Raw genomic sequence first — 27210 nt, 5'->3', positions numbered from 1 at the left:
GCAGCCCTAATATGATTTCTTTTCATTAGCCAAACTTTATAATTTGGTCTTATCTTTTGTGACCTCCATAACCGACCTTGTTCTAGACGATGAGTTTCTTCTCCAGTCACCAAGATTACTGAACCTGTAGAGCTCAGCCTGCCTGAGCAGGCTAAGATCACAAGAAGGAAGGCAATCAGTCTGAAACCATAAGAAAGATGGTCAGTTAGCTAGTCAATGCCATGACAGTTGCTTTAAATCTTCTATGAAGCAGATGGCACATTCAGCAAGGTTTCAGTGCAGTGGGGCAAGTTTTTCTCAGGAAACCAAAGGTAAAAGCACATAGGCATCCCATTTCCTATCAGCCGTAGGTCCACCAGATTATTTGATGTGGTTTCATTCCATTCACACATTGAGGTATTATGAAATTGTCCCTGCTTTGAACAAAAAGGGAGCTGGGCCTGTTCAGCCTAGAGAAGTCTTAGGAGGGATCTCATAAATGCATGTAAGTTATGTAAAGGGAGAGTGTCAAGAGGTTGAGGCCAGACTCCGTGGTGACAAGCAATAGTATGAGAAGCAACAGGTATAAACTAAAACACAGAAAGTTCTACCTGAACATATAAATAAATTCTTTCCTGTGAGGGTGACTGAGCATTGGAATAGGTCTCCCAGAGAGGTTGTAGAGTCTTCTTCCCTGGAGATACTCAAGAGCTGTCTGGACACAATCCTGAGCCATGTGCTCTAGGTGACCCTGCCCAAGCAGGGAGATTGGACTAGATGACATCTGGCTGTCCCTTCCAACCTCAACCATTCTGTGATTCTGTGATATGCTCTAGGGATCCCTTCCAATCTAAATTATTCTGTGATTCTGGGTCTCAGTTTCTAGGCTACTATTAAGGCACCCAGAAACCACTGAAAATTCAAACAAACCTCAAAACTGTAAAACAGCTATGAAAAGTAACTGGCATGGGAACAGCTTATAGCTGAAAACGGTCAGGAAAAACAGGAGAACAAAATATTCCAAACATCGGAAACACAAATCTAGCAAGATGAACTGCCCCCTTTTGCAGGTGATCAAAACCAGCTACAACAGCAAGACAAACACCATCTTTTCCACTCAGTTTGAACCCTCAGTTACAGCAACCCACCTGTAGGTAGCTAGCCAGTAAAGTTTCAAGTTGCTTGTGCCAGCTTTCATATTAGTTTATTTAGTAATGGAGGCAAGAACTACTTTAACAATTCACTCAACTGAAACAGATGACAGCTTGAAATAGTTGGTGTGGAGGCTTTTCAAACCTGTACTTGACATATCTCCTCTGCAGCATGCATGGGCTGTGGCTTGCAGTTTAATTTCCATGCAGAGAAACCTCAGAGAAATGAATGAGCTGAGGAAAGTGGAAACAAATGGGGTAAAAAAAAAAAAAAAAAGAAAAAGAAAATTCTCACAGCTGATTTCCTCTGTAGACCCAGCCAGAAGATTTAACCCAAGATTTAAATTTCTTTAGTGATGATTGATTGTCCACTTAGTTATCGAGAGAATTCCTTGAAATTAATATTAACAATTTTGCTCTAGAAACAGACCCAGATGGCCTTCTCTCAGGCCAGACAGAACAGGATGGGATGAGAACTACAGGATTCTGCTAGACCTTTCCCCTTCAACAGCTACTTATTGCAAACAAAATGAAGCACTGCCTTGGGTTTGCCTGAATAAATATTTCCCAGCTTCTCAAGGAGGTGCTCTATTTGCACTATATTTCCTTTACAGAAGCGTTGATAGCTCTTTGAAAATTCCCCAGATAGCAGCAGAGGAACCAGAGGCACAACGGCTTCTCTTTTTTTTATAGTACTCCAAAACTTGTATGATATTGCCAAGAGACTTGTATTCAACAGAATTTATGAGTTGGACGGAGAGGTCATGCACATGTGCTATGTGTATGCAGCTATTTCTTCCCCTCCTGATATTTATATACGGAGAATATAAATGCTTAGCTGAATAACTGAAATCTCTGTGGATGCTAACAAAACCTTCCTTGTCCTTGAGTACCTCCAAGGTGAGTCTCCAGATCACAAGCCCCTGTTCTTATGGTAGACTTCAATCTCCTCCACTTCTGATCAAACAGCAATTTAAGAGGACACAAAAAAATACAGGATATTACTGAAGAATGTCAGGAATGACACAGAAGATGCAGGGTGAGCCAGCCAGGGGTGATGCAGAGCTGGATTGGCTCTTCACAGGTAAGAAGACCTGACTGGGGATACAACAATAAATGCCAGCCTCTGGTGAAGTGGTCATGGACCAGCACAGTTCAAGATTCTAAGGGGACTGAATGAGGCAAGTAGGACATTACAGACTGGACTTAAGACAAGTCCCCGACCAATCTGATTGCCTTCTATAGTAAAATGACTGGATTTATGGACAAGGGGAGACAGAAAGCCATTTATCTCACCTTAAGCAAGGTTTTCAAAACTGACTCCCAAAAATCCTTGCACACAAGTTGGGATGCTACAGTCTAGATCAGCAGAGAACCATCCGTGTAAAGAAAAGTGGTGTTGGATGATGTGTCTCAGAAGTAAACAGTTAATGGGTTAAACTCTGCCTGCAGGCCAGTAAGAACTGGAGTGCTGCAGGAGTCTCTAATGGGACCATCCTTTATCTTTATTTATGAAGGCAATGGAGTATATTCTTATCAGGTTTGCAGATGACAACAAATAGGAGTAATGTGGATACACCCAAGAGCAGGGTTGGCTGCCACCAAAATGAATTCAGCCTGGAGGAATGGCTGACAGGAAATTTTCAGCATGGAAAGGAAACAACACAGATTACAACAATTCAAGCTGGTGACAGACTGACTGGCTGAGGAGTAGGTCTATCAAAAAGGACCTGGCGGACAGCAAACTGAGCAGAAACCACCAGTATGCACAGGCAACAAAGGCAGCCAACAGTATCCTGGGCTATATTAGCAGCAGTATAGCATACTAATAGGATGACAGATTGAGGAAAATTATCATAATGCTTTACTTGACATTCATTAGACTGCATTTATGACAGGAGTCCAACTTTGGGTCCCTAATATGAGAAGGGCCACCAAGATAACCATGGGCTGAAGCACACCCCCAGGGAACTGGATTTCTTGAAGCTGGAGAAGGACTGGGGGGACACCTAACAGCAGCCTTCCAGCACCTGTGCTGAGGTCATCTAGAAGACACAGCCAAGCTCTCCAGAGCAGTAAACAGCAGAAGGACAAGAGACAACAGGCACCAGATAAAACGAGAGGCTCAGACTGGATATAAGGGAAAATACCTCTTCCTGTGAGCACAAACACATATATAGGTTGCTGTGCCAGTTTTGCCTGGGAGAGAGTTAATTTTCTTCATAGTAGCTAGTATTTAGGTTAGATATAAGGAAGAAGTTCTTTACTGTGAGGGTGGTGAGGCACTGGAATGGGTTGTCCAAGGAAGTTGTGAATGCTCCATCCCTGGCAGTGTTCAGGGCCAGGTTGGATGGAGTCCTGGGTGACGTGGCTTAGTGCGAGGTGTCCCTGTCCATGGCAGGGGAGTTGAAAACAAATGATCTTAAGGTCCTTTCCAACCCTAACTATTCTATGAGGATATGTTTTGGATTTGTGCTGGAACCAGTGTTGATAACACTGGGATGTTGTAGCTCTTGCTGAGCAATGCTTACACAGAGTCAAGGCCTTTTTTGCTTCTCGCACCACCCCACCAGTGAGTAGGCTGGTGATGCACAAGAAGCTGGGAGGGGAAAACGTTGGGACAGCTGACCCCAACTGAAAAAAGGGATATTTCATGCTGTGTGACAGCACTCTCAGCATACAAAGCTGGGGAAAGGAGGAGAAAGGGGTGGACATTCGGAATTATGGTGTTTATCTTTTCAAATAACCATTATGTATGATGGAGCCCTGCTTTCCTGGAGATGGCTGAACAACTGCCTGCTGATGGGAAGTGAATGAATTCCTTCATTTCCTTTGCTTGCATGTATGACATTTGCTTTACCTAATAAACAGTTTTTATCTTAACCCATGAGTTTTTTCATTTTTACTCTTCCACTTCTCTCCCCCACCCCAATAAGTGCAAGTGAGTGAACACGCTGTGCAGTGCTTAGTTGCCAGCCAGTGTTAAACCGCAACAGTTGCCCAGAGAAGCTGTACAGACTCTGTCCACAGAGGTTTTCATGACCTGACAGGCTACTGCTCTGAGAAACCTGTTCTCTCTATATACCTAACCCTGCTTTGGGTAGAAGGTTCAACTAGAGACCTCCTGAGATCCTTGCCAATAGGATATGGTTTTATAATAATATTCCACTTGCATTCCCTGTGATATTTTCCAAGCTCCTTCCACTAAGTATCATTCAGACAGTGGTCTTTCTAGTTTTAGGAAAAAAAGGATCATTTCAATCACAGTTTTTAGCACCAGACACTGGAAATAACTAACTTCATGAGGAAGAATGCCAGGTACTTTAATTTTCAATTGGTTTGTATTATTGTTCTGTGTTACTCTTTGAGTCAAGCAGGGGAAGAGAAATGAACACACACTCATGTGGGTTTCACACATCTGCATAAACCAGCTAAATGTGGGCCAAAGCACTGGAAGACAGACCAATAAACATACACAAAAAAAAAAAATGGCTCCCCAAAATTCAACACACTTTGTCAAAACCTATGAGGCAGTGTCCTGGGTTCAGCAGTAGCAGTCATGTTTTTCCTTTGTGTTAACTGGTGCAGTGCTGTGTTTTGACTTCTAGCTTGAGAACAGTGTTGGTGAAGCCGATGTTTTCGGTTGTTGCTAAGTGATGTTTACCCTGACCAAGGACTCTGTGAGGCTCATGCTCTGCCAGGGAGGAGGGGAAGCTGTGAGGAAGCAGAGACAGGGCGCCTGACCCGGGCTAGCCGGGGAGGTATTCCATACCACAGCACGTCATGCCCGGGGTGGAGGGTAACTGGGAGTTACCCGGAAGGACAGGGGCTTTTCCCTTGTTATTTTCCCTTATCATTGTTTTAGCTGATAGTAGCGGTGGTGATTTGTTGCTGGACTGTTCTTGTCTCAACCCGTAGGAGTTGCACTCTCTCGATCCTCCTCCCCGTTCCTCCGGGAGCGGGGAAGGGGAGAGCCCCGGTGCGGGGGGGGAGGGGGGGGGAGACGGACACGGACCTCAATTGTTGTCAGCTCGGCACCACTCACTGGGAGTGAGTGAACAAGTTACCTGACTGGGTTTAAACCACGACAGGCAGATAAAACATCAGAGCACAAACTAAATTCGGTAGTTTACACAAAAACACTCTCTTTGCAATTTCCTTAGCATGGAAAACTACAGTAGGGGGAGTAATTTTGTCTAGAAGGTATTATTTTAAAACCCAGGACTTGCTGTTGTGAATACTTCAAATACTTCAGTCCCATATGCTGCACCACCTGACAATGCCTCTCAATCATTAACTTGCATTTTCCTCTAACTACTCATTTCAAGGCAGAGTGGAATAGCAGCATACATAATCTAGAGATGCTGCCACTCTCTTTATGCTGTGACTCAAAAGAAAAGTTTGCACCCAGAACAGCTTCTGCTCCTGCCAATATGTATTTGGTGTTGCAAACAGAAATTCATTTGCCTATAACAACATATATTGTCAGCTGAAGAAAAGACAGGCAGGGTAAATTCCTGTTCAAGTCATACCACCTTCAACCCAAGCTGAATTTCTCTGTGCTAGTACTTGGATTCCAACACCCACAGCACCAAAACAAGATTAACGAGGCTAGTATTATTAAGATTTGCTGAAGATAACAGATTCACAGAATGCAGAGCAGATTCATCATAACAGATCCAGCTTCAGTTTTCTACAGCTGTATGTCTAACTATTGCATTATTGCTCTGTTCTCCACATAACAGCTTTGCCTAAGTAATGAAGTGTAAGAAGCCAGTACAAAATAAATAGGGCTTGTACGTACATGCCATGTTTCGTCATAGTAACTGAAAGATTATTACTATGTGTTTAAGCAAATAGATGTATGTAAGCATTTGGGGGGGGGGGGGGGGTAATGCTTGCCACTATATAATTTGAGAGTTGCGCTAATGCCAATCTGGAGCACAGCCAGACAAGCATTACCTTTCTGTAGCTACTTACATAATTATTTTCAGGATTAGGTACACAGATATTAATTCATAGGCTTTCTGGTAACTGCTGAATAGAAAACAGGAATCAATTTGAAATAAATTATTGAAAAATATAGGAGGATTAAAATAAATTCAATATTTTGACAAGAAAAGTAATTAATTTTGCTTACTGTTAAACCTTCAGCAAGTCATTTTTCAAAGAAAATCCTAATTTGCTGGTTATTTACACCACTGAAGCATAATTTCTAAGAATGTCATAATTAATATGTAGAGAAAATACATGGACTTCCTTGTGTTTAGAGGACATACATGTGCATCGCTTTTAGCAAATTTATCAAAGAAAAGAATAATAAGATATTTAAAAATATATTTTTGAGGGCAATAGCAGCTCCACTAGACAAGGTATGGCATAAGTTTTATTCAGCCTTTAGACATCTTCTATGCAGGATATTTTTTCTAGCATATTAACAGTGGGAAAAGAGTGTATTTCAAATTTATATCACCCTGCCTATGCAATAGTTAGCAAAACCTTCACATGGCTAAATATACCCTTAAAAAGTCAGCCTTTACTGACATCATTGCATGAATTTTAGTCCTGAAGACATGGATTCTAGCTTCTTGAAGAAATGAAGTTTCACCGAGTTAAAAACTAGCAAGTAGTGGTTAGCTTAAGGTTGAAATACATTTTCTTGCAGGAAGCATTGACTTGAGCTTCCTCAGGCATTCAGCTGATAAATACTGAACACTTTCTCACCTCTACTCCCCACTCAGCTGGAAGGAATGCAACTCTACCAATGCTGCTCAGGCCTAGGAAGCTTACAGGAGGCAGCCAAGGGTCAGCTACCACTTCATCTAATTGGAACTAATCTGCATGTGGCACAGCATGGCCTGAAGCCAGAAGCAGGTTTAGCTACACAGATGGATGATTTCTTCCTTCCTATTCAGAACTACTCCTTCATCCCCCCACTGCACCCCCCACACCAACCCCCTCCCAGAATTCAACACTGGCCATGATTAGCACTCCTGTCTAATGGATTTTCATGGATCTAGGAAAGTGTACATGCAGCAGACTGCACATCCACTAATACCCTCTATACTTGTAATTACAATATGGTAGAACAACATGAACAAAACAAGTCAGTACTATACAGAGTAGACATGGGTTTAGTTAGATGTGACTTTAAAACAAATAGCAGCCTGCAGACTGATAACCACAAAAACTAGAAGATGATTTGGGTCACCAAGGAAAAAACAAAAAGCATATACAGAAACTAGATTATAGCTGTAAAAAGACAACATAGCAAAATGTTATCTAAAAAGACTAATTATACAAGACCAAATACTTTATCCTAGTTTTAATCCTCAGCATTTCTCAAATGCTTCTTGCCTTTTCAGGTGAGAAAACTAAATGACTAAGATTTAATAATCACAAGTGCATGACCTAGTTCCCAGTCCAGTGCCCAATCTACTACAATATTCTGTCTCTCTTGCTGAAGTAGAGCTCACTAATTATGAGAAGGGAAATTTATGTACCCGTACTCATTACATAGTTACAAAGCAATACAAAGAAAGCCTTTAAACATTTGTGAATTGTACCTCAAAGTAAACCAGAAAGGGCGTCAGTCACACACCCTGTCTAAATTGCTGGTGGAACATTATGACAACTAAACTATATTCATCTATTCTTCTTACTTGTGTTTTACCCACTACATCCCCACAGTAGAATAAAGTTAGAGGACTCTGTAACTATAGAACCAGACTGTACATACTGCCATAAACTACAAAAAAAAAAAGTTTTGAAAATAATACTAGTTTGAAAGGTGTGTTTCTTTCTCCTACTGATTTTATTTTTTTCCTAAGAATTACACCTCGGAAGAAAGAATTCACTTTTTATTTTCTACTTTGAGTTTACCCGTGTTACTCTAAGAAGCACGAGAGCTCAGTATGTCAGAGAGCCTGGCAGGAGAGCAGAGGCTCCAGTTTCACTCAGACTCCTGACCTCAAACACTTTCACTCTTCTGGCAAACACAAGGCCACTGGCTACAAGACAGAACCAGAGCCAGACTTGTTTCTCCAGGTAAGATGCAAAGTGAGATGTTCTGCTTTTCCTGAGCTTAGATGAATGTGTTCCTTTCAAGCAGCTGCTGAGTGCATGTGGCAAACACCACCTTCAATACAGAAAAAAAAGCTGTACAGTAAGACACCTCTCCTGGTAACTGTTTACATGTTCATATATATTTATTTATCCTCACCTATAATCACCGTATTTAATTCAACTACTGCAGTGTTCTAAATATGTTCTATTCAAACTAAAAAAATTTTAAAAATAATAATAAAAACCATCACCACAACAAAACAACCAAAAAAATCAGGATTATAAAGCTATTTTAAGGGCCATTCATTTTTTCTTTACCTGAACCTTTACTGACCTAATAGACAGCCATGCCAAATCCCCTGTCACATGAGCAAGAGGAAGGCTTTATCCAGCCTTCACTTAGGAAAAGCAATGCAATTGATAAGCCTCAACCTCAGAGAATTTGGCATGAAATGTTGTCTTAACAAAACAACACAAAAAAAGATAACCACACTGCTCTTATGCTCTCAGACTGTAAAAACTGAATGCCCTGGAGACATAAATCAAGGTTCAATATTCTGTACTTAAAGGAATCTTAAATTTTTTTTCTGCTATTAAATTACTTTTCTATGTTACAAAAAGAAACATAGTTGTTATTTAAACATGTTTAACGATGGCAAAAAAGGTCCTACAAAAAGCTTGCAAAATCCTTTTTAAGAGTTTTAGTACCATACACTTAATCAGCTATGATCTGGTGAAGCAGAGCATTTTGATGCCTCATACATTTAACCTAAGTTTATCATCTAGATAACTTCAGATAAGCAAAGAGAGAGCGCAGAAGCGTGTTAGAAGCAAAGATGCAGGAACGTGATCAGTGCCTTCAAAAAGGCCTCTACCTACCATCTAATACAAAGGCTTCCTCTGCTTCAGGTGCACTGCTCCCATTCAACCCCTCCAAAAATAAATACAGAACTTTAATAAAATATTCAAGACAAACCAAACCAACATTAAGCACTTCAAAGACTTGGGCATTCATTTTATTTTAGCAATACACTGTTCTATTCTGACTTCTACCTGTAACTATTGAGCTCTTTTGTACTATTTCAGTAAGGAGGCTTTACTGCCTCTTTTGTAAGTATACCTCCACACACAAATCTGCTTTCTAAAGTTAGGTATCTGTAGGAAGAAATCCAATAAGTCAGCTAGACACTAGTACCGAAAATGTTATAACATGCTTTATAATTACCACTAAGCACTTATCTCCAGGATAGATTTAAGACACAGACTTTTTTTTTTTAACTTCATTAGTAAAAGCCAATTTTATTTTTTTTTGCCTTTGTGGAAAAGAGAATTATGTATTTCATAGCAATTTTTGTTAATTCTCTTGCAAAGCAGTAATTCTGTACTATCTGATCTCCATGCCAAAAGCAAACTTAAAAGCATCTTACTCACAGGGCACAAGAGGAAGAAAGCTAAACTGTGATATCCCATCTGAACTGGATGCCAAAATCATTTAATGCCTCATAGCACCTACTCTGTTCCAAAAATACACACAATTCTTTAATAAGACAGATGAATCTAAAGAGCTAACTCGAGATAGAAGACTGAATTCATTTAAGCAAAGTTACATTGAACCAAAGATGTTTGTAACTTTTCAAACCATAAGGATATTTATTTTATGAATACACAAAAAGTATAAGCAGAACACTGACGTAAGTTTTAATGTTAAACTTGGTTATTGGAGAAAAAAAAAAAAAAAATCAGTTTTTCTAAGCCAGAAACAAGTAACAGTTGCTGCTTGAACAAGCGTATGTATGTAATGAGAAAATGCATTGCTGCTCTATGCCTCATTTATATTTAAAGAGCAAAACAGTAATAATTTGCTTTCAGAACTCTTATACCAGCTAAATACATCTTGACATATTTCTACATCTTTGGCTGGGAGCCACACAAGTATTCAGAGCATACAAGCTTTTGTTGTTTTTTGTTTTTTTTTTTCAATTCTACATTATGTATTCTTTATGTACGTACAAAGTGTTTACTCCATAATTCCTGTGCTTCCTCTACATTGTAAACAACCTCAAGCCCTGCACAGAGTATTGTGTTTCACACAGAAATAGGCACTAACAGTATCCAAATAAACTACAGACACTGATTTCAGCAGAAAGCACACAGCGCCTGCAAGAACCGCCTCCAGGGTGCCCTGTGACCTCCTCCTTCTAAGTCAGGATTTCTGCTTCCTGAATTATGCAACAAATTATATTCGCAAAGCTTAAGCTTTGATAAGGCCAAAACTTCTTTGCTTATGCATGCACTTCATGTTTTTAACTCCTACCAAAAAAAAAAAAAATCTATACTGAGCACTACGCACAAATTAATTCTCATGCAAAGTCAGAGATGTTTTTAACAGAATCACATTTAGCTTTCTTCACAGCCTTTTTTTTTTTCTCTCTGAAATCACCCATAGATTTGGGCTATTTAAGGTCATCTTAATTAAGCAAAAAAAAAAAATAGATACCACAATGTTCATCATTTTAGATCAAACCAGACTAGTCTCTGAAAGGTTCCGCTAGCCAAAAACATTTACCTTGCACACTGAATGAATATTTCAGCGTTTCCTTCTAAATGGTCTGCTAGGAATCATGTTTTAGAAGTCTGCGGAGGTTAAAGGCACTCAAGCTCTCCCAGTGACAAAGGGGTTTGTTTTTTTTAAGGGCTAATTTGACGCCAGTTTTTTACCACCTTCCCCTCTTGAATTCCTCTACCATTAATTTACTCTCAGTAAAAAGGAAGCTAGGAAGCAGGGCTGCTGGCTGTGCATGATACCCTTCTCCCTGAACGACAAGACAGAATATTCCAGTGTCAAGCCAAATTCATAGAATCATATAATCACAGAACAGTTAGGGTTGGAAAGGACCTTAAGGTTACCTAGTTCCAATCCCCCTGCCATGGGTGGGGACACTTCACACTAAACCATGTCACCCAAGGTTCTTTCCAACCTGGCCTTGAACACTGCCAGGGGTGCAGCATTCACAGCTTCCTTGGGCAACCCATTCCACTGCCTCACCACCCTTACAGTAAAAAACTTCCCAAATATCTGATCTAAACTTCCCCTCTTTAAGTTTGAACCTGTTACCCCTTGTCCTATCCCTACAGTCCCCGATGAAGAGTCCCTCCCCAGCATCCCTATAGGCCCCCTTCAGATACTGGAAGGCTGCTAGGAGGTCTCCACGCAGCCTTCTCTTCTCCAGGCTGAACAGCCCAAACTTTCTCAACCTATCTTCATACAGGAGGTGCTCCAGTCCCCTGATCATCCTCATGGCCCTCCTCTGGACTTGTTCCAACAGTTCCATGTCCTTTTTATGTTGATGACGCCAGAACTGCACACAATACTCCAGGTGAGGTCTCACAAGAGCAGGAGAGAGGGGCAGGATCACCTCCTTCGACCTGCTGGTCACTCTCCTTTTGATGCAGCCCAGGATACGGTTGGCTTTCTGGGCTGCAAGCACACACTACTGGCCCATGTTCATTTTCTCATCAACCAACACCCCCAAGTCCTTCTCCGCAGGGCTGCTCTGAATCTCTTCTCTGCCCAACCTGTAGCTGTGCCTGGGATTGCTCTGACCCAGGTGTAGGACCTTGCACTTGGCATGGTTAAACTTCATGAGGTTGGCATCAGCCCACCTCACAAGCGTGTCAAGGTCCCTCTGGATGGCATTCCTTCCCTCCAGCATATCAACTGAACCACACAGCTTGGTGTCATCGGCAAAGTTGCTGAGGGCGCACTCCAATCCCACTGTCTATGTCACCAACAAAGATGTTGAACAAGACCGGTCCCAACACCAACCCCTGAGGGATACCGCTTGTTACTGGTCTCCAGCTGGACACCACAACTCTTAGCGTGCGGCCATCCAGCCAGTTCTTTATCCACCGAGTGGTCCATCCATCAAATTGATGTCTCTCCAAGTTAGAGACAAGGATGTCGTGTGGGACAGTGTCGAATGCTTTGCACAAGTCCAGGTAGATGACATCAACTGCTCTACCCCTGTCCATCAGTTCTGTAGCCCCATCATAGAAGGCCACCAAATTGGTCAGGCAGGATTTCCCCTTAGTGAAGCCATGCTGGCTGTCACCAAGCACCTTGTTGATTTTCATGTGCCTTAGCATGCCTTCCAGGAGAATCTGCTCTAAGATTTTGCCAGGCACAGAGGTGAGACTGACTGGTCTGCAGTTTCCTGGATCATCCATTTTCCCCCTTCTTGAAAATGGGGGTTATATTTCCCTTTTTCCAGTCATCGGGAACTTCACCTGACTGCCATGATTTCTCAAATATGATGGCCAGTGGCTTAGCAACTTCATTCACCAGTTCCTTCAGTACCCGCGGATGGATTTCATCAGATCCCATGGACTTGTGTACATTAAGGTTCTTAAGATGGTCTCAAACCAGATCCTCCCCTTTCATCTTCCTCCTCTGACTAGAAAATGTCAGCATCATTATTTGAAGACCTGAATTCCTGTCTCAGGTGAAACACTGGAAACACTGAAGACTTTGCCTGGTCTCTGACAAATTAATGCAAAATCTTGCTGTTTTTATTAGGAAGCGCCAAGTCCCATCCATTCCAGTTTTGCAAACACATGACAACTGTTTCAAGTTTGTCTGCAGCTTTGCTGCCCAAAACCTTGGCTACCATGTATTACAAAGTGGTAATCCTACAACATTTTATTGCCTTTTTCCTGTATCAGATTTAGCTCTTTCATGTTTTGTTAAACCAGACAACAGAGATAATTACTGTAAAACTACTCCAAGTCATAGGCCTGGCCCTCACTGCCCTGGCACAAAATAAAGAGAAAGCCCCTCCATAAAAGAGAAGGACATTCAAACAAAGCTTAACTAACACCCTACTACTGCCAAACTGAATTACTGGCTTAAATCATGGCAAAGGAGAGAGTCAAAAAAACAGATGAGAGGAAGAGGCCCAGAAGCACCAGCCAGAGCCCCGGAGATGCATCACCCTACCAGTCAGCACACACGTACAGCACTAGGCATTAATCCATTTGGTTTGTGTTAGTAGAGACGTAGCCTCTGCACCCACTTCTACAGGAGCTACCACTGTGGATGATCACAGGAGGTGTTCCCAAAACTGGCAGCTTTCCTAGTTGCAGAATAGCTTTGGATCTTGAAAAACCTCCCAGCTGGAGTCAGACAATCCCTTATGCTCAGAAGCTGTAAGGGTAAGCCTTCCTCCACCCGTGGCTCCGTAACTTCCCTGGAAACATATTTAGCACAGGGGCAACAGGTCCCTTAACCAGGATCTGGAGCAATGAGACCTTTGGTGTGAAGTCCAACACCAACCCCTGTGGGCTTGGGCTACAGCAGCCATGAGCCAGTTATGCACCAAATACACTGCTCAGCTGATTGGGCAAGATAGGGAAAGGAAAGGTATGACAAAGCAAAGATGGTACACTTAACTTGGGGTCATGGATTAATAAGAAACATCTCTGTCACACATTTCACTTCCTCCTCTCCTCTGAGAAGGAAGCAGGGACAGGGGACAGAAGCTTGTGGCTGCTATGGCCAAAACTTTTTTTCAGAGACAGCTCAACACAAGAGACTGACTCAGCAGAACTGTATATATAAAGTGAAGAATGCAAAATAAGAACTCCTGTATGTTGAGAGATACTTTCTGCAGAAAGCACAAATATTCTTTGCAGTGTATTTTACCTAAACAGAAGTACAGTTTCTCAGTGAGCTCTTATCCTACTTGGTGTCAGCATCCATCAGTAAGACTAAAAATAACACCACCAAAGTTCAGTGCCTAGCATCTGTATAAAATCTAGTATAGAAAAGTGCATTTAACTTATTTTACATAAACAAATCCTGTTGCAAGGCGCTCTGTGCCAGGATTAAGGTTTCTATTCAAGTAGCATTTAGAACCAGTAGGCGAAGGATTCCTCAGTCTAAAGAAAAAGGTCAATTTTGTATTCAATTACTGAAGTTCCCAAGAAAATTGCACAACAGAAAAGCATCTTTAATACCTGAAACAGCTTCACAGCAAAATAATTCTAATTGTGACAACTCATACCACTGTTCAGCTAACACTGCTATATTGCTTACTACACAACTTCTCCATCTTATTTGCTTTTAATTCATGTCACAGAACTTTGTTCCTAACTCGCTGTCTCAGCACTCTTTTTCGTAACTGCAAGCAAGGAACTAGAGGCCAACAGGAAGAAAATAATATCAACACCAACCACAGCAAATTACCTACTAGGTCAGGAACAAAGCAGGTGGAAGCAATGAATGCTGCAAGCTGTATACATGAAACAGAAGATGGTGGTAAAATAACCCAATTGAAATACTTTGTGCTTTTCCCAAGACTTTTTCCTCATTAACAGTATGCAGTAAAAACCTGCCTTAAAGTAAGAAAGGTGGAAAAAAACGACAGAATTAATTTTTAAAGTCCTTCATACATACTGTAAATAAAAGTACCCATACAAAAAACATCCTGCATTTCAACCCTCCCTCACATCTCAAAAAGGTGATTGCAAGAAGGAAAACACTGGCACCATGTTTGCCACAGTAAATTGCAGACTGCAGTTCTGCCAGTCTGCAGCTTATGGTCCTGGCTGTTGAAGAGCAAATACATCTGGCATGAACCAACCTCATACGTGAAGAACCTCCTGGTTTAGGCTGCCAGTCCACAGAACAGCAACTCCAGTGTCAGAGAACCCAGTAATACATCAAAACTGCAATGCCCTCAAAAAACAGGCAAAATCTACACAAGTTCACTCTAAAAGATTTCAGACAGACCAGACTGATTTGCTTTTTGTGCTAGCACAACCACCATACCATTTACTTTTGTCAAACACCAGAAAAAGAGCATATGCTTATCTCTATGCGAGGTGACCTGATGGGGATAAGAACTTGGAAATATTAGTGTTAAAAACTACAAGGTTGTAAAGGGTAAAATGTTCATAGGAAAAAAGGAGGCAGAAGACAGTGAGAGCGATCAGCAACTATGCCCACAAAAGACTTCCTCAAATTATACCTTTACTTTCATATAGAACTGACCATCTTCCAATCTAAAAGACACTATCATGCCTACTACCACTTAATATGAAATCATCCTTTGCAATATCAAGTAACCTCCAGAAAACCTATTTTACAAGTTAGTATAGATACTGCTAATATGCCATTTTAAGGAGTGTTTTCCTCCCCCAACCCCAGGTTCATCACTTTTCTTTGTGGAATATCTATCTACAGCTAAGACAAATGCAACAACTAGCGAGCACTGGGCACTCCAGAGGACCCATCCAGAGTACACATGATGTGAAAATATAAACATTACCAATGCAAGGAGAGAAAGGCTTCCAATGCTTGGTATTTGATAAAGGAATAGATTTGTTTAGAGGAGTTTCTTAAATGTTTCTTCTCTTTTACCCAGTAAATGGGATGCTCCTGTTTTTTTTACTGAAGTCAGGTTTTCTGAGGCCTATTACAGGGTCACCAACAAATGTCAGTCACAAGACCTTTTCTATGTGTCACTCACACCATTTACAGGATGATACTTTCTCAAAATCAAATTTGATTTTAGTGAAACAACTAGCTGTATACAGAACAAAATATATCTGGTTTTCACAAGCATTCTCCTCCCACTCTCTGAAACATACAGGCAAAATGGGAAGTCCATGCTTCTGTCTAGCTAGATGATAATTTCAGTTGAATTAAAATTCAAAAAAAAAAAAAAGGTTTACAATTGTCTTTATACTAAATTAGTACAGATAGCAAGTGTAATCTGATAGGAAAGACAAGCATTCATATCTTAATAACCCCCTGATAAACTGCTCATTCCCTCAGCCTGGAATTGTTTATTCTGAGAAAGTGTCACTAGAGGCATCCTTCAGTCTTTCACTTCTCCTGCGATCTTCAGTTTGGCCACTGTCTGAAATAAGACACTGGGATAAAAGGACCTTTGGTCTATTCCATTATGGTTCTTTTGTCTTATAGTGAGCATTTTACATGTCTTATGGTTCGTAAATCTTATAGCACGTCTGACAGCCAGCTCCAGCCAACAACTAATATCACTGCTTAGTTAAGAACCTACTAAGACCCCACAGTATCACATACAAGAGGTGGTAAGGATAAAACATAAATGTCTTGGCAGGTGGGGTTGATTGGGAGCTCCTGGATGTCCAGCAGCCCCATCACAGTCTGTTCTGAAATTCTCCAGCGCCTCAGGACAACTTGAATAAAAGGAAAATAAAAAAGAGGGACCAACAGTTTACATGCACACTACACTCGGCAACGATGATAGCACTGTCAGGAGAGGGGTAACAATTAAGCAGCTGGGGAAGGACAAGAGCCCTCCAGCACTTAGATTCCACAGAATCACTCATTTCCTGCTTGCTGAACTACTCTGCAAGAATACAAAAGCAGCCTAGAAGCAAAGCGCTACTCCAATGGCAAAGTTTCTCAGTGTTTTCAAGTGTTTAGATTTGGCAACTAATACAGGCTATTGAAAAAGTTTAGTATTGAAATATGCATTTGCATATCCTCACATCAAGATTCTGCAAACAAGTAGCTTATGGGAAACTATCATTTGTTTAAACATTAAATGGTTAAAAAAAAGAAAAATTAGATGAAGGTTTAGTGTCAAATTATTTGTGTGCTTTAAAATTGTAAGCTCATACATTGAGTAAAGCATAAATGAGATTTATAGTAGAAGTGGAGCAAATTGCTTTCACACTTCTGTAGCTCATCAGTTTAAAGAGCATAGAAATCCCAGCCAAAGGTTTCTAAATGTGATCTATTTCAATGAAAAGAAGTGAAATTATGTTCGTTTTCCTTGTAATTGCTATTTACAATGTGTTTAGTTGTCTAAGGGGAAGAAAAAAAAAACCTAACAAAAAGGTTCTAAATACACATTTAAACACTATGGACCTAAAATCTCAGAAGATAAACTGAATCACAGTAACTGTCCACAGACTTGGACATGCGTCCTCAAGCAATTAAAGTCATGATGACTCAATTTTTGATGCATCATTGCTGCTGAGATGGAGCTGTAAAAGCAGCAATGATTTTACATACAGGCAAAATGCCCCAGCATAAAACAACCTCAAACATTTTTATTAAGCTTTTCCTCAGTACAGTCCATACACGTTTGTGAATTACTTACAAAGGGAACATAAAAGATTTAAGAATGACATTGCCTAGGGCTTCAACATACTTCAGTGCTTAGTATGCTCTGGAAACTCTGCCGTCCAGGCAGAAGTAGAAAGCAAGTGGAAAAGAAGAAACCTGGATGTTTACTCTGACATTTCCACAGCCCTTTCTCTCACCTCTCACCAGCCAAAGTATAAAAAGTAATGCATGCACTGACTGTGCAGAAATCCAGCTTTATTGTTCCATAAGTGGGGGACAAAATGAAGATAGGTATTAATAAAAATATTTTAAAAAAATAGCTCCCTATTTCTTTTTACATCTACTTTTAAAGATATCCCAGTATAAATGGTTCCCTGTAAAATTTTCATTTTGACTTGTCTGAGAAAAGGAGTGTACTATTTGAGGACGCAAGCCCCATACTTCCCCATATTGTAGCATACTTCAGCTTTACCTGCTTGACAGCCCAGCTGTCTTGGCTTAAGAGACCCTGAAACATCATTTGTCTTGTTTTAGTACGAGTCGCTGCTAGATAGCACTACTCAGTACTTTCAGTCTACTCTTACCCAGTATATGCAAATAGGATCAGCACTGTACCCAAGAGAAAGCACCGATACAGACGAATTGCGGTTCTTAGACAGGGCCCAGGAGATAGCAGAAAGTTCTGGCACTTCTGCAGAACTGTAAACAACCCCTGTACTTTAGAATCATTAAAGGAAATTCCTCCCCCCAACTTCAAATTGAATTCTCTGCAACCTCATGATTGTTTAACAGCCTTGGCAATAGAAAGTGAACTGGGAATACCAGCTCCCACACACACAGGCAGGCCTCAAGCTATCAAACTGGCAATCATGTTGGCAGTACTCAACATATTTTATTGCCCATATATATATTTGGCAACAAAATATATGTATACTAAGGGGTGTGCATATGCATATGCATGTGTATATATGTATACAGTAGGGTGTAATATACCCACACTCACCAAAAGTCACCTATCTCAGTCAGAAAACTGGATTACCCATTCTTCAGCAGAGCAGGACCAGACTCTCATGGGCATAAAGACCAGGTTTTTCAGCTGACATTTTCTAACACCGAACTCTCTGTTAGCTGGGTAAATGTGGCTGGTAATGAACAACTCCTTCTTCCAGCTTCTCTGCTATGGTACAAGTACCACAGCTGAGGGGGAAGGGAAAAAGAAAGCCAAAGCCAAGAAATCAAGCAAGACCCTTCCTCTTTAGCACCTCATCTCTAGCTAGGCTGTTCAGAGGCAAGGTGCATGTATTTGAGAGGAAGAAGGTAGCAATGCTCTTGCTTTGCCTCCGAGTACCCTGTATTCAATACATTTTGGAATAAGCCCCATTTTACTTCTTAAAACAAGGTGGTTTTTTTGTTGGGTTGGCTTTCCTGATTATTCTGAATAAGATTTTTCCATGAATACTAGAGCTGCTTAAAAGCAATCCCAAGCAAAACAGCCTCTCCTTGGTTTCTTCTTGGGAGTTTTGTTTTGATTAATTTTCCTTTTACCTAACCTCAGGAGACCTTCATGGGCCTACACACAGAGACATTAGACAGCCTCTGAGGAAACCTTGTAGTCGAGCACCAAGGCTAATAAAAGCACTATTCATCTAATATATGGAGCTTTTAATGATGAGTCAACCTACCCAATAAAACTAGAGACATAGTTTGCATCAATTTATCCAACTCAGCAATAACTAAAATGACTGCATATACAGCCTAATGCAGAGGCTGTACAAGGCAGAGCACCATTAAAGGTAACTTGCAAGAACACAGCTGGGGCTAAGGAGCTGGCCAAGATTTTATGTGCTAGGTGAGGCTTATTAGCTACCTTTTTAACGCATTTTTCATTTTAGCAGCAAATTCAGGGGCCTGTCACACCAATAAAGTATTTTACTATCTGAAATTCACATCTTTGTCAGAGGTGTGCAAACATCCAGATTAATTTTTTCCAGATTAGTTTAACATGTTTAGTAAATTTTAACATGATGAATTACTATTCTTAAACAAATTAGAGATGTGACAAAAAGGCTTTACTATGCTACGGCATCTCTTAAGAGCTGACTGATGCAGAGCAGGGGGGTAAACTGGAGTTGAATTTCACAACTGCAAATGGAACAGTGGTGATAAATTGTCTTTCTCACCTACCAGGGGACAGCACGAACTGCCAGGCTTGTCAGCATGAAACAAGCTGGGGCGTCCGTGGGAAAGAGAGACGGGAAAGAAGGAGGGTACCAGGAAAGCACAGACACGGCACCGGGATCTCGTATCAGAGCTGCGTAACTTTCAGCAGCATCCTCCCTGGGCTGCTGCTGCTTCTCTTCTCCAGAAGATACAGCGGGGCTGTTGCCGCTGCTCACGACGAGCTCCGCGCCCCCGGCCGACGATGGCGGGGCGCGGGCGCACACGGCCGCCCACGGGCCCCCCGCCGCCACGGAGGAAGAGGAAGCGCCGCCCGGCCCGCAGGAAGTACCGCTGCCCCGCACCGCCGCCCCACCGGCGGCCCCGACTCGCCAGCCGCTGTGCGGCACCGGACCGGACGGAGCTGTGCGGGGCGCTCTCCAGGCGCTGCGCTGCGACAGGTGGCGGCGGCCACGACGAGAGGCCGCCGGGCGTCCCCGCCGCCTCGGGCCGGGCCCCGCAGGCAGCCGCGGCAGGTCTCTCCGTCCCGCGCGGGCGGGCGTACGGGGGCTCGGGGCTCGGGAGCGGGCGCACCTGCCCCTACCTTGTTGAGGTGAGGGTCGCGGAGCACCTCGTAGCCCCTCTTCATGGTGATCTGCCGGGACCGGCCGGCGTCCCGGCACTCGGCTGTCTTCTCTCCTTGCATGACGCGGCTCGGCTCAGCTCCGCTCACTGCCGTCAGGTCGCTGCGGGAGCCGAGGAGAAGTGGCGACTCCTCCTGCTGAGGTGACCGCCCGGCGGGGTGGGATGATCCTGCAGGAGGGAGGGGGCAGAGCCGCGGCGAGGCGCCGCCGCCGGGGGGGGGGTGTGTTTTAGGAGTGTCACCGGGCGCTGCTGCCGCTGAGTCACCGGCAGCTCCGCGCACAGCCGGGTGGGCAGCCAGGTGTGAGGGGGAGAAACGTGGGTGGTGCGGGCCCGCAACCCTCCCCGCGCCCGGCAGCCCCCGGTGGCGTGATATCACTCCGGGCCCGGCATTTGCTAAAGGGTTAGGCCGCCCTCCCTTTTACCGCTTCAGAGAGCCCCTCCGGTTGGCTCTGTGCCCTCTAGAAACAGGCTAAGCTCTAATCACCTGCTGAGGGGAATCCTACTAGCGGCTCTCCATTATAACACTGGGTTTTATCCAGAGCCTGGTGGTAGCTGGTGCAGCAGCTGGTGCAGCAGCCATGGCCACTTAACGCTGGGGGACCACCACGTATGTGATACATAGAGCTCATGGACCGGAGTGGGATCCCACACGCAAGCCATACCCCCTGGAGCTGGCCACATGCACAAAGTAGGCCTGTGTTCTTTAACAACAGTCAAATTTCACTTCTACTATTAAATGACTGTGAAATCCAACCTTTTCCAGAGGGGATGGGCTGCATAGCTTTGTGCAGTCGGGAGCATGTGTTTGATGTAATTAGCTCTGGGTTGCGGAGGTAACCATGTGCTGGCCTCAGCTATGCTGCTTGTGGTTACACCTGATGGGGATGGACAGGGTATTAGGGCAGAGCAGCTGTTGAGTTGGTTTGTACTGGTATCCCTAGTGTTTGTTTGCAGTATGTTCTGAAATTTTTTGCATACAATCTGTTGTGTACTGCATGACTGTGACTTTGTTCCTCTAAATTCATGTATGGAAAAGCAGAAGTGATTTCCATATGGGCACCATAGCCTTGCTACAGAAATGACACAGCTTGAAATAATGTGGCTATAAAAATACTTAAGGATAGAGAGTTTTGCTACCTGTTGTCAAGCAGCAGCAAACAGATCACAATTGCAGCTCTTTTAAACTTATCTCTTCACATTTGATCTGTAGGCCTTGTAGCCATTCTACTACATCATATTTTATTTTAAAAAAAGGCTTTCACAGAATTCCCTGCTGAGTAGCTCCAAAAAATTAATTTGGGGTTAATTAATGTAGGAAAATTGGAAGGGTTCCAAGTCTCTGTTTCTGGAAACTTGATTAGCAAATCAGCAGCAAATTCAGGAAATAAACTTCTCCCTTGCTCCACCATCTCAGAAAGTATTATGGAAATCAGTATTAATAAAAAGATTTGAACAAACTTTAAACCTGGAGTCTTTGAGACTGATTATTCAGCCTTCATTGTATTTGCCTGGATAGCCAAGGATCTACCTACCCAAGCCCCGAGTATTACGTTCAATAGGTATCACAGTAGCACTTCAGGTCTTTCTTAGATATGGTAAGAATAAAAAGCAACATAGAGTCATGGTAAATATAAAAAGCAATATGGAGATATTCTTTTTCCTTTGTTTGTGGGAACACTGAAACCATCCTGATAGACTGCTAGCCTAAATGCAATATTTATGCCCCAGAGAAAGCAGTGTGTACTGATGTAATTTTTATCTTTGTGTTGCAACACTGTCTATAAAAAAACTGATGCCAAAAGTTACTTCAGCCACTGTACCTGTGCCGAGATCTGACCCCCTGATAAGAACTTGTGCTCACTTACCTTGCCCCAGTTATACAAGGTATGCAATGAAAAAGCTGATTCAGGTGAAGTCATTTGATCTTTTTATATATATAATCAAACTTTAGAAACCATTAACTGCTGTGTTTTAAGTACAAATTTACTCCTCACTGTCTTCCTAAAAATAGAGTCTATTTCTGTTTGTTATGTTCAAACACTAATAAAAGCAAAATCATAACTATCTGCTAGGATAAATGTCTCTCTAATTTATAAGGATAGCAACAGACCTTTTTAGTTCAAAAGCAAGACCAGAAAAACAAGAAAAAGTGGTGTCTTCTGTCACCTGTAGAAGTCTTCCACCTGAGGCCTGGAATGTTTTAGCATTTAACAGGATTAGCAGAGATTTATTTGTCTGAGTCTGCTGCTAGTGATTGCTTTCCTTGCTAGTGTTTGTAACCTCCTGCAATTTTTGTCATGTTTGTATTGCCTTTGCACAGTACCTTGAGCAAGACCAATTTTAGAGTTACTCTTCCATGACCTCACAATATTTGAACTGCAAAAATAGTTCAAAATGAGCCAAAGGGGTAGTATTCAGCAGTTCATCTGCAGTTGGAGGTGGATATCCTGAAAGAGGTCTGCATTGCACGATAAAGCTGTATTACAAGAATATAAATAAAGCTTTTGTAAGTAGCTGAATTATTTTGTTATGACTGTGTACATGATACAGGTATTTTTTGCAAATGTTAGCCTACATTCAGATAAATGATTAGTGAGCATTCTATATTATCAAGGTGTTTCTGACAGAAAATAAGGTGTTTTATCAAGGTGTTTCTGCCCTTCTGGAAGGCACCTAATTCTGTTTCTCAAATGGTTTCTATATGGTATACTTTTAAAACTCATACTCACAATTTTTTATAAGTACCTGTATTTATGGTTTCCTCCCACCCGCTATAGAATTATATCACAGAATCACAGGATGGTTTGGGTTGTAAGGGACTTTAAAGATCATCTGGTTCCAACCCCTTTGCATGGGCAGGGACCCCTTCCACTAGACCAGGTTGCCCAAAGCCCTGGCCAGCCTGGCCTTTAACACTTCAAGGAATGGGGCAGTCGCAGCTTCTTGACTCTCTCAAATCACCTCAGAAGTACTATGGATATATGAAAAGGTCTACTTGAAATAGTCCTAGTAAAAGAAAAGACTAGATGACCAGGTACACTGGTCATCTAGCGTACCTTCATATCATAGAATAGTTTGGGTTGGAAGTCACCTTCAAAGGTCATCTAGTCCAATCCCCCCAGCAATGAGCAGGGGCATCTGCAACTAGACCAGAAGCACATTTCACCTTAGTGTTAAAAAGCTTCAGCAAATGATACTTCATAACTTACCTTCTAAACCAAATGTAAGGAGAGATTAAGTACAGAAAAAAAATACTTCCTTCTTGCTGAAGCAGTTGATTAAGGGGACTGACTGATTTTAAATATTTACAAATGGAACTTGAGAAATGTCCCTCTTTCAGGCTATGGTGGGTGGATCGTAGGATTTGGGCCCCCTCGAACCATTGTTTGGACCACTGAGATCTCCATATCCTGCTGTGTCACTGAGGAAGACCGCTGATTTGGGAGAAAGGGAACTACTACGTTGTTACAAAAACATCGAGCTTTTTAAGGATGGCACTTGTATTTCATTTCTGACTTAGCCCACCAAGACCAGTACCAACTGATGGTAACTGTTGGGTGCTCCTGTGGGTCATGGTACTCCAGCCAATACTTTGTCAGCCCTGAATCAGCTGAGAGCTTTACTTCACGTGTTCTACTGATGGTGATTCTATTTATGCTTCTCAGCACAATGTTTGCTTTTTTTGCAATAGTACAACACCATTAACTCATGCTGTGTTCATGATCTGCTATAACCCCATGCCCTTTCTGGCAGGGATGCAGGCTGAATGAGTTCATAGAACCACATAATCTTTTAGGTTGTATAAGGCCTTTAGATCATCAAGTCCAGCCCCCCAGCTCAGGGGGCTGAGTACCCAGAGAACACCTGGTCTTATCAAAGACTGAGGCAAAGAAGGCACAGAGTACCTCAGCCTTTTCTTCATAGTTTGTCACTGTGTTTCCCCTGCATCTAATTAAGGATGGAGATTCTCCTTAGCCCTCCTTTTCTTGCTAATGTACTTATAAAAACCTTTGTTTCTATAAATTTGTTTATTGAGTTATAAATATTTATTGAATTCTAAATTTCATAGAATCATAGAATGGTTTGGCTTGAAGGGACCTTTAAAGCTCATCTATTTCCAAACCCCCTTGCCACACCTTCTACTACATCAGGTTGCTCTAAGTCCCACCCAACCCTGTAGGCGCTCTTTAGGTACATGCCTTCTCTTCTCCAGGCTGAACAAGCTCAGCTCTCTCAGCCTGTCTTCACAAGAGAGGTGCCCCAGCCTTCGAGCATCTTTGTGGCCTCCTCTGGACTCACTCCAACAGGTTCACATCCTTCTTATGTTGGGGGCCCCAGAGCTGAACACAGTCATCCAGGTGGGGTCTCACAATTCCCCCTCCCTGTTGGTGAGAACAAGGTTCAGCATAGCCCCTCTCCTCACTGGTTTCTCTGTCACTTGGAGAAGGAAGTTACCATCTGTGCATTCCAGGAACCTTCTGGATTGCTTGTGCCCTGCTGTGTGGTCCCTCAACAGGTAACTGGGATGGTTGAAGTCGCCTATGAGGACCAGGGCTTATGAACATGAGTCTGCACCTATCTGTCTATAGAGGGCCTCATCCACTCAGCCTTCCTAGTCAGATGACCGGTAGCCAATAGCAGACCCCCACTATAATGTCTCCTGTCCCTGCCCTCCCTTTATTCCTGACCCATAAGCTTCCATTTGGATCCTCGTCTATCCCCAGGCAGAGCTCTGCACACTCCAGCTAGTCACTGACATAGAGGGTGACACCACCTCGTCTCTCCTGCCCATCCTTCCTGAAAAGCCTGGATCCTTCCCTTCCAACACTCCAGTCATAGGAGCCATCCCACCACATCTCCATAATGCCAGTAAGGTCCTGCAGACATGCCCACATCTCTTAACTCCTCTTGCTTGGTCCCCATGCTACATGCACTGGCACAGAGGCATTTAAATTGGGCCCCAGATAAAGCCAATTTATAGGCTGGAGTGGCTGAAAATCCTTTGTGCTGCTCTTCAGGTGCTCCCTTGCTGACTCACCAGGTCAGCAAATGAACTTGTTTATTGAGTTGGCAAAATCAAGTAAAATTTGGCAGAGGCACAATGTTAGCTTTAAAGAAGAGGAATTGTTTAATGATATAAAACCAGACCTGAAGCCTTTAATGTCTGTCCTGTAAGCATTTTACAGTAGCGTTAGCAATCCTGACTAGTACTTGGTGGTCGGGAAGCATGTTTTTAGTTAGTTAAGCTGAGGGAGAACCAAAAATTAAACAGCATATGCAGTAAAAGGTTATTATTTTTTACAAAATTGATTTTTACTATCTGAAAGTGTTCTTTGTAACACAAAGGTGGATTTATTTTTTTTTCATTTTAAACTGGACAATGCAGTTCTGAAGTTAAGGGAGGAATCTAACAGTAGTTTTGAAATATCCCAAGTGCCAGCACTCTGAGGTCACCACCAGCCCTGCCTGTCTCCCAGGGCTGCCCTCCCTCCCAGGGCTCCCCTCCCTCCCAGGGCTGCCCATGACCCAGGATCCTATTTCACCCCCTAGGGCCATGGGGCACTGCCCCAGCGACGCATGACACTGCTGGTCCCCAGCTCCACCACAGCCCTGCTTGTGCCTGGCCATGGGTCCTGCTGGCCTGGACCATGGCCGCCCGCAGGCTGCCTTCCCAGCCTGGCCTCAGGCAGCCTCATCACTATAGACCCATGCAGCTGTCACGGGCTGTATCTGACCCTGGTTACCCTCCATGGGCCTGACCCTGCTTCACACTCCCAGCTCAGCCTCAGATCAGCCTCAGCACTGCAGCAGACCTTGACAGGGGGGCTGCCCCTGGCTGCCCCAGCCTGCCCTCCTCCTTCACTGGGAGTCAAGGGATGAGACACTGCATGGTGGCTCACATAGGGAGCCCCCAGGCCCTTGGCCCCCACTGCACCCTGGCATGGCAGATAGTTATTGAGAAGGCAGAGCCAGGCTCTTGTCAGAGATGAGGAATGCAGCCAAGAGGTGGTAGCAACTAGATGCTTGTGGAGAGAATCCGGTCAGGCTTAAGTACATTATTTTCCACCAGAAGGGTGGTAAGCACCAGAGCAGGCTGTCTAGAGAGGTCAAGGAGTTTGACGACTGGAAATTTTCAAAACTTGACAGTCTGGCTTTGAAGTTTGGCTTGTTTTGAACAGGAGGTTGAGATGGATAATCTTCAGACATCCTTTCCAACCTGGTCTGTTACATGGTTCTGTGGGTAGAATACTGCTGAGAATGACAAATTCCCTGAACATGCAGGCTTCTCTAGAGGAATTTTATCACAGCCACGAAAGGCTGTTCCTCTTCATGAAGGCACACCAACTTTGTGATCTTACTGTTCTATTTCTGTCTTTTTTTTCCGCAGACGTATATATCTGTTTGGCCAGTGGGAGTTTTACCCAGCACTGTCTTCATACCCCTTACACATTACCGATTTCTTGCAATGGTTTTATTCCACACGCCTTAAATCTAATAAACTGTTCAGCAATGGTGGCAAATACCTTATGACTCCATAAATGTGGATTCTGACACCAGATTCATAGAAATACTAAAATTATTTTGGTATAACATATACATAAAATATGTATAAATATAATGAGTCAGTAAAAATTCCTGTTGCAATTTTTCTTAGTTAACACTGTTAACAGTTGCCATTGCAGGAAAAAAAATCATGCCTGGCCAGCCTATGCTGTTGTATGTGTTGAAACACTGTGAGAAAATATCCATGCATGTATGGTACCATTAACAACTTCCATTGTTTAATTTTTCTGCATCCCAGTCTTATTGTTCTGACTTGTAGACCATGTCCCTCTTATGGTAGTAAATCTATCAAAAGGCAAATAAAATACATATGCTACCATGCAACATGCTTGCAAAAATTATTCTGGCCCAATTTATGATTTAAGGAGTTTAATTAATGCACAGACTTCCCTAAAAATTTTCCTATTTCTACCAGAAAAAAACCCAACCAAACCAAACCAAACCAACAACCCAACCTGTAGAGGCCTAACTATTTGCTGCTTTAGTTGTCACCTAATCACACAAGAACAGGTCTAATGTGAGCAGTAA

At 42.6% G+C, this 27210-nt stretch overlaps 1 protein-coding gene across 1 annotated transcript in view; it reads right to left on the bottom strand.

Moving 5' to 3' along the window:
- ME1 (malic enzyme 1) overlaps nucleotides 1–20423 on the bottom strand; it is a 169866-nt gene extending 149443 nt beyond the window's left edge. Inside the window, exon 1 of the mRNA XM_061460391.1 lies at nucleotides 20078–20423. Within this exon, the coding sequence (XP_061316375.1) occupies nucleotides 20078–20179 (102 nt within the window). The 5' untranslated portion in view covers nucleotides 20180–20423. The remainder of the gene's footprint in view (nucleotides 1–20077) is intronic.
- Nucleotides 20424–27210: the final 6787 nt, after the last annotated feature.

Source organism: Pezoporus flaviventris, unplaced genomic scaffold, assembly GCF_033815535.1.
Source record: "Pezoporus flaviventris isolate CSIRO_AGI_PZ_B2104156 unplaced genomic scaffold, CSIRO_AGI_Pfla_v1 ptg000031l, whole genome shotgun sequence".
Lineage (NCBI taxonomy): Eukaryota > Metazoa > Chordata > Aves > Psittaciformes > Psittacidae > Pezoporus > Pezoporus flaviventris.
The sequence above is the reverse complement of the archived record's forward strand: the minus strand, read 5'-3'. Positions and strand labels throughout refer to the sequence as shown.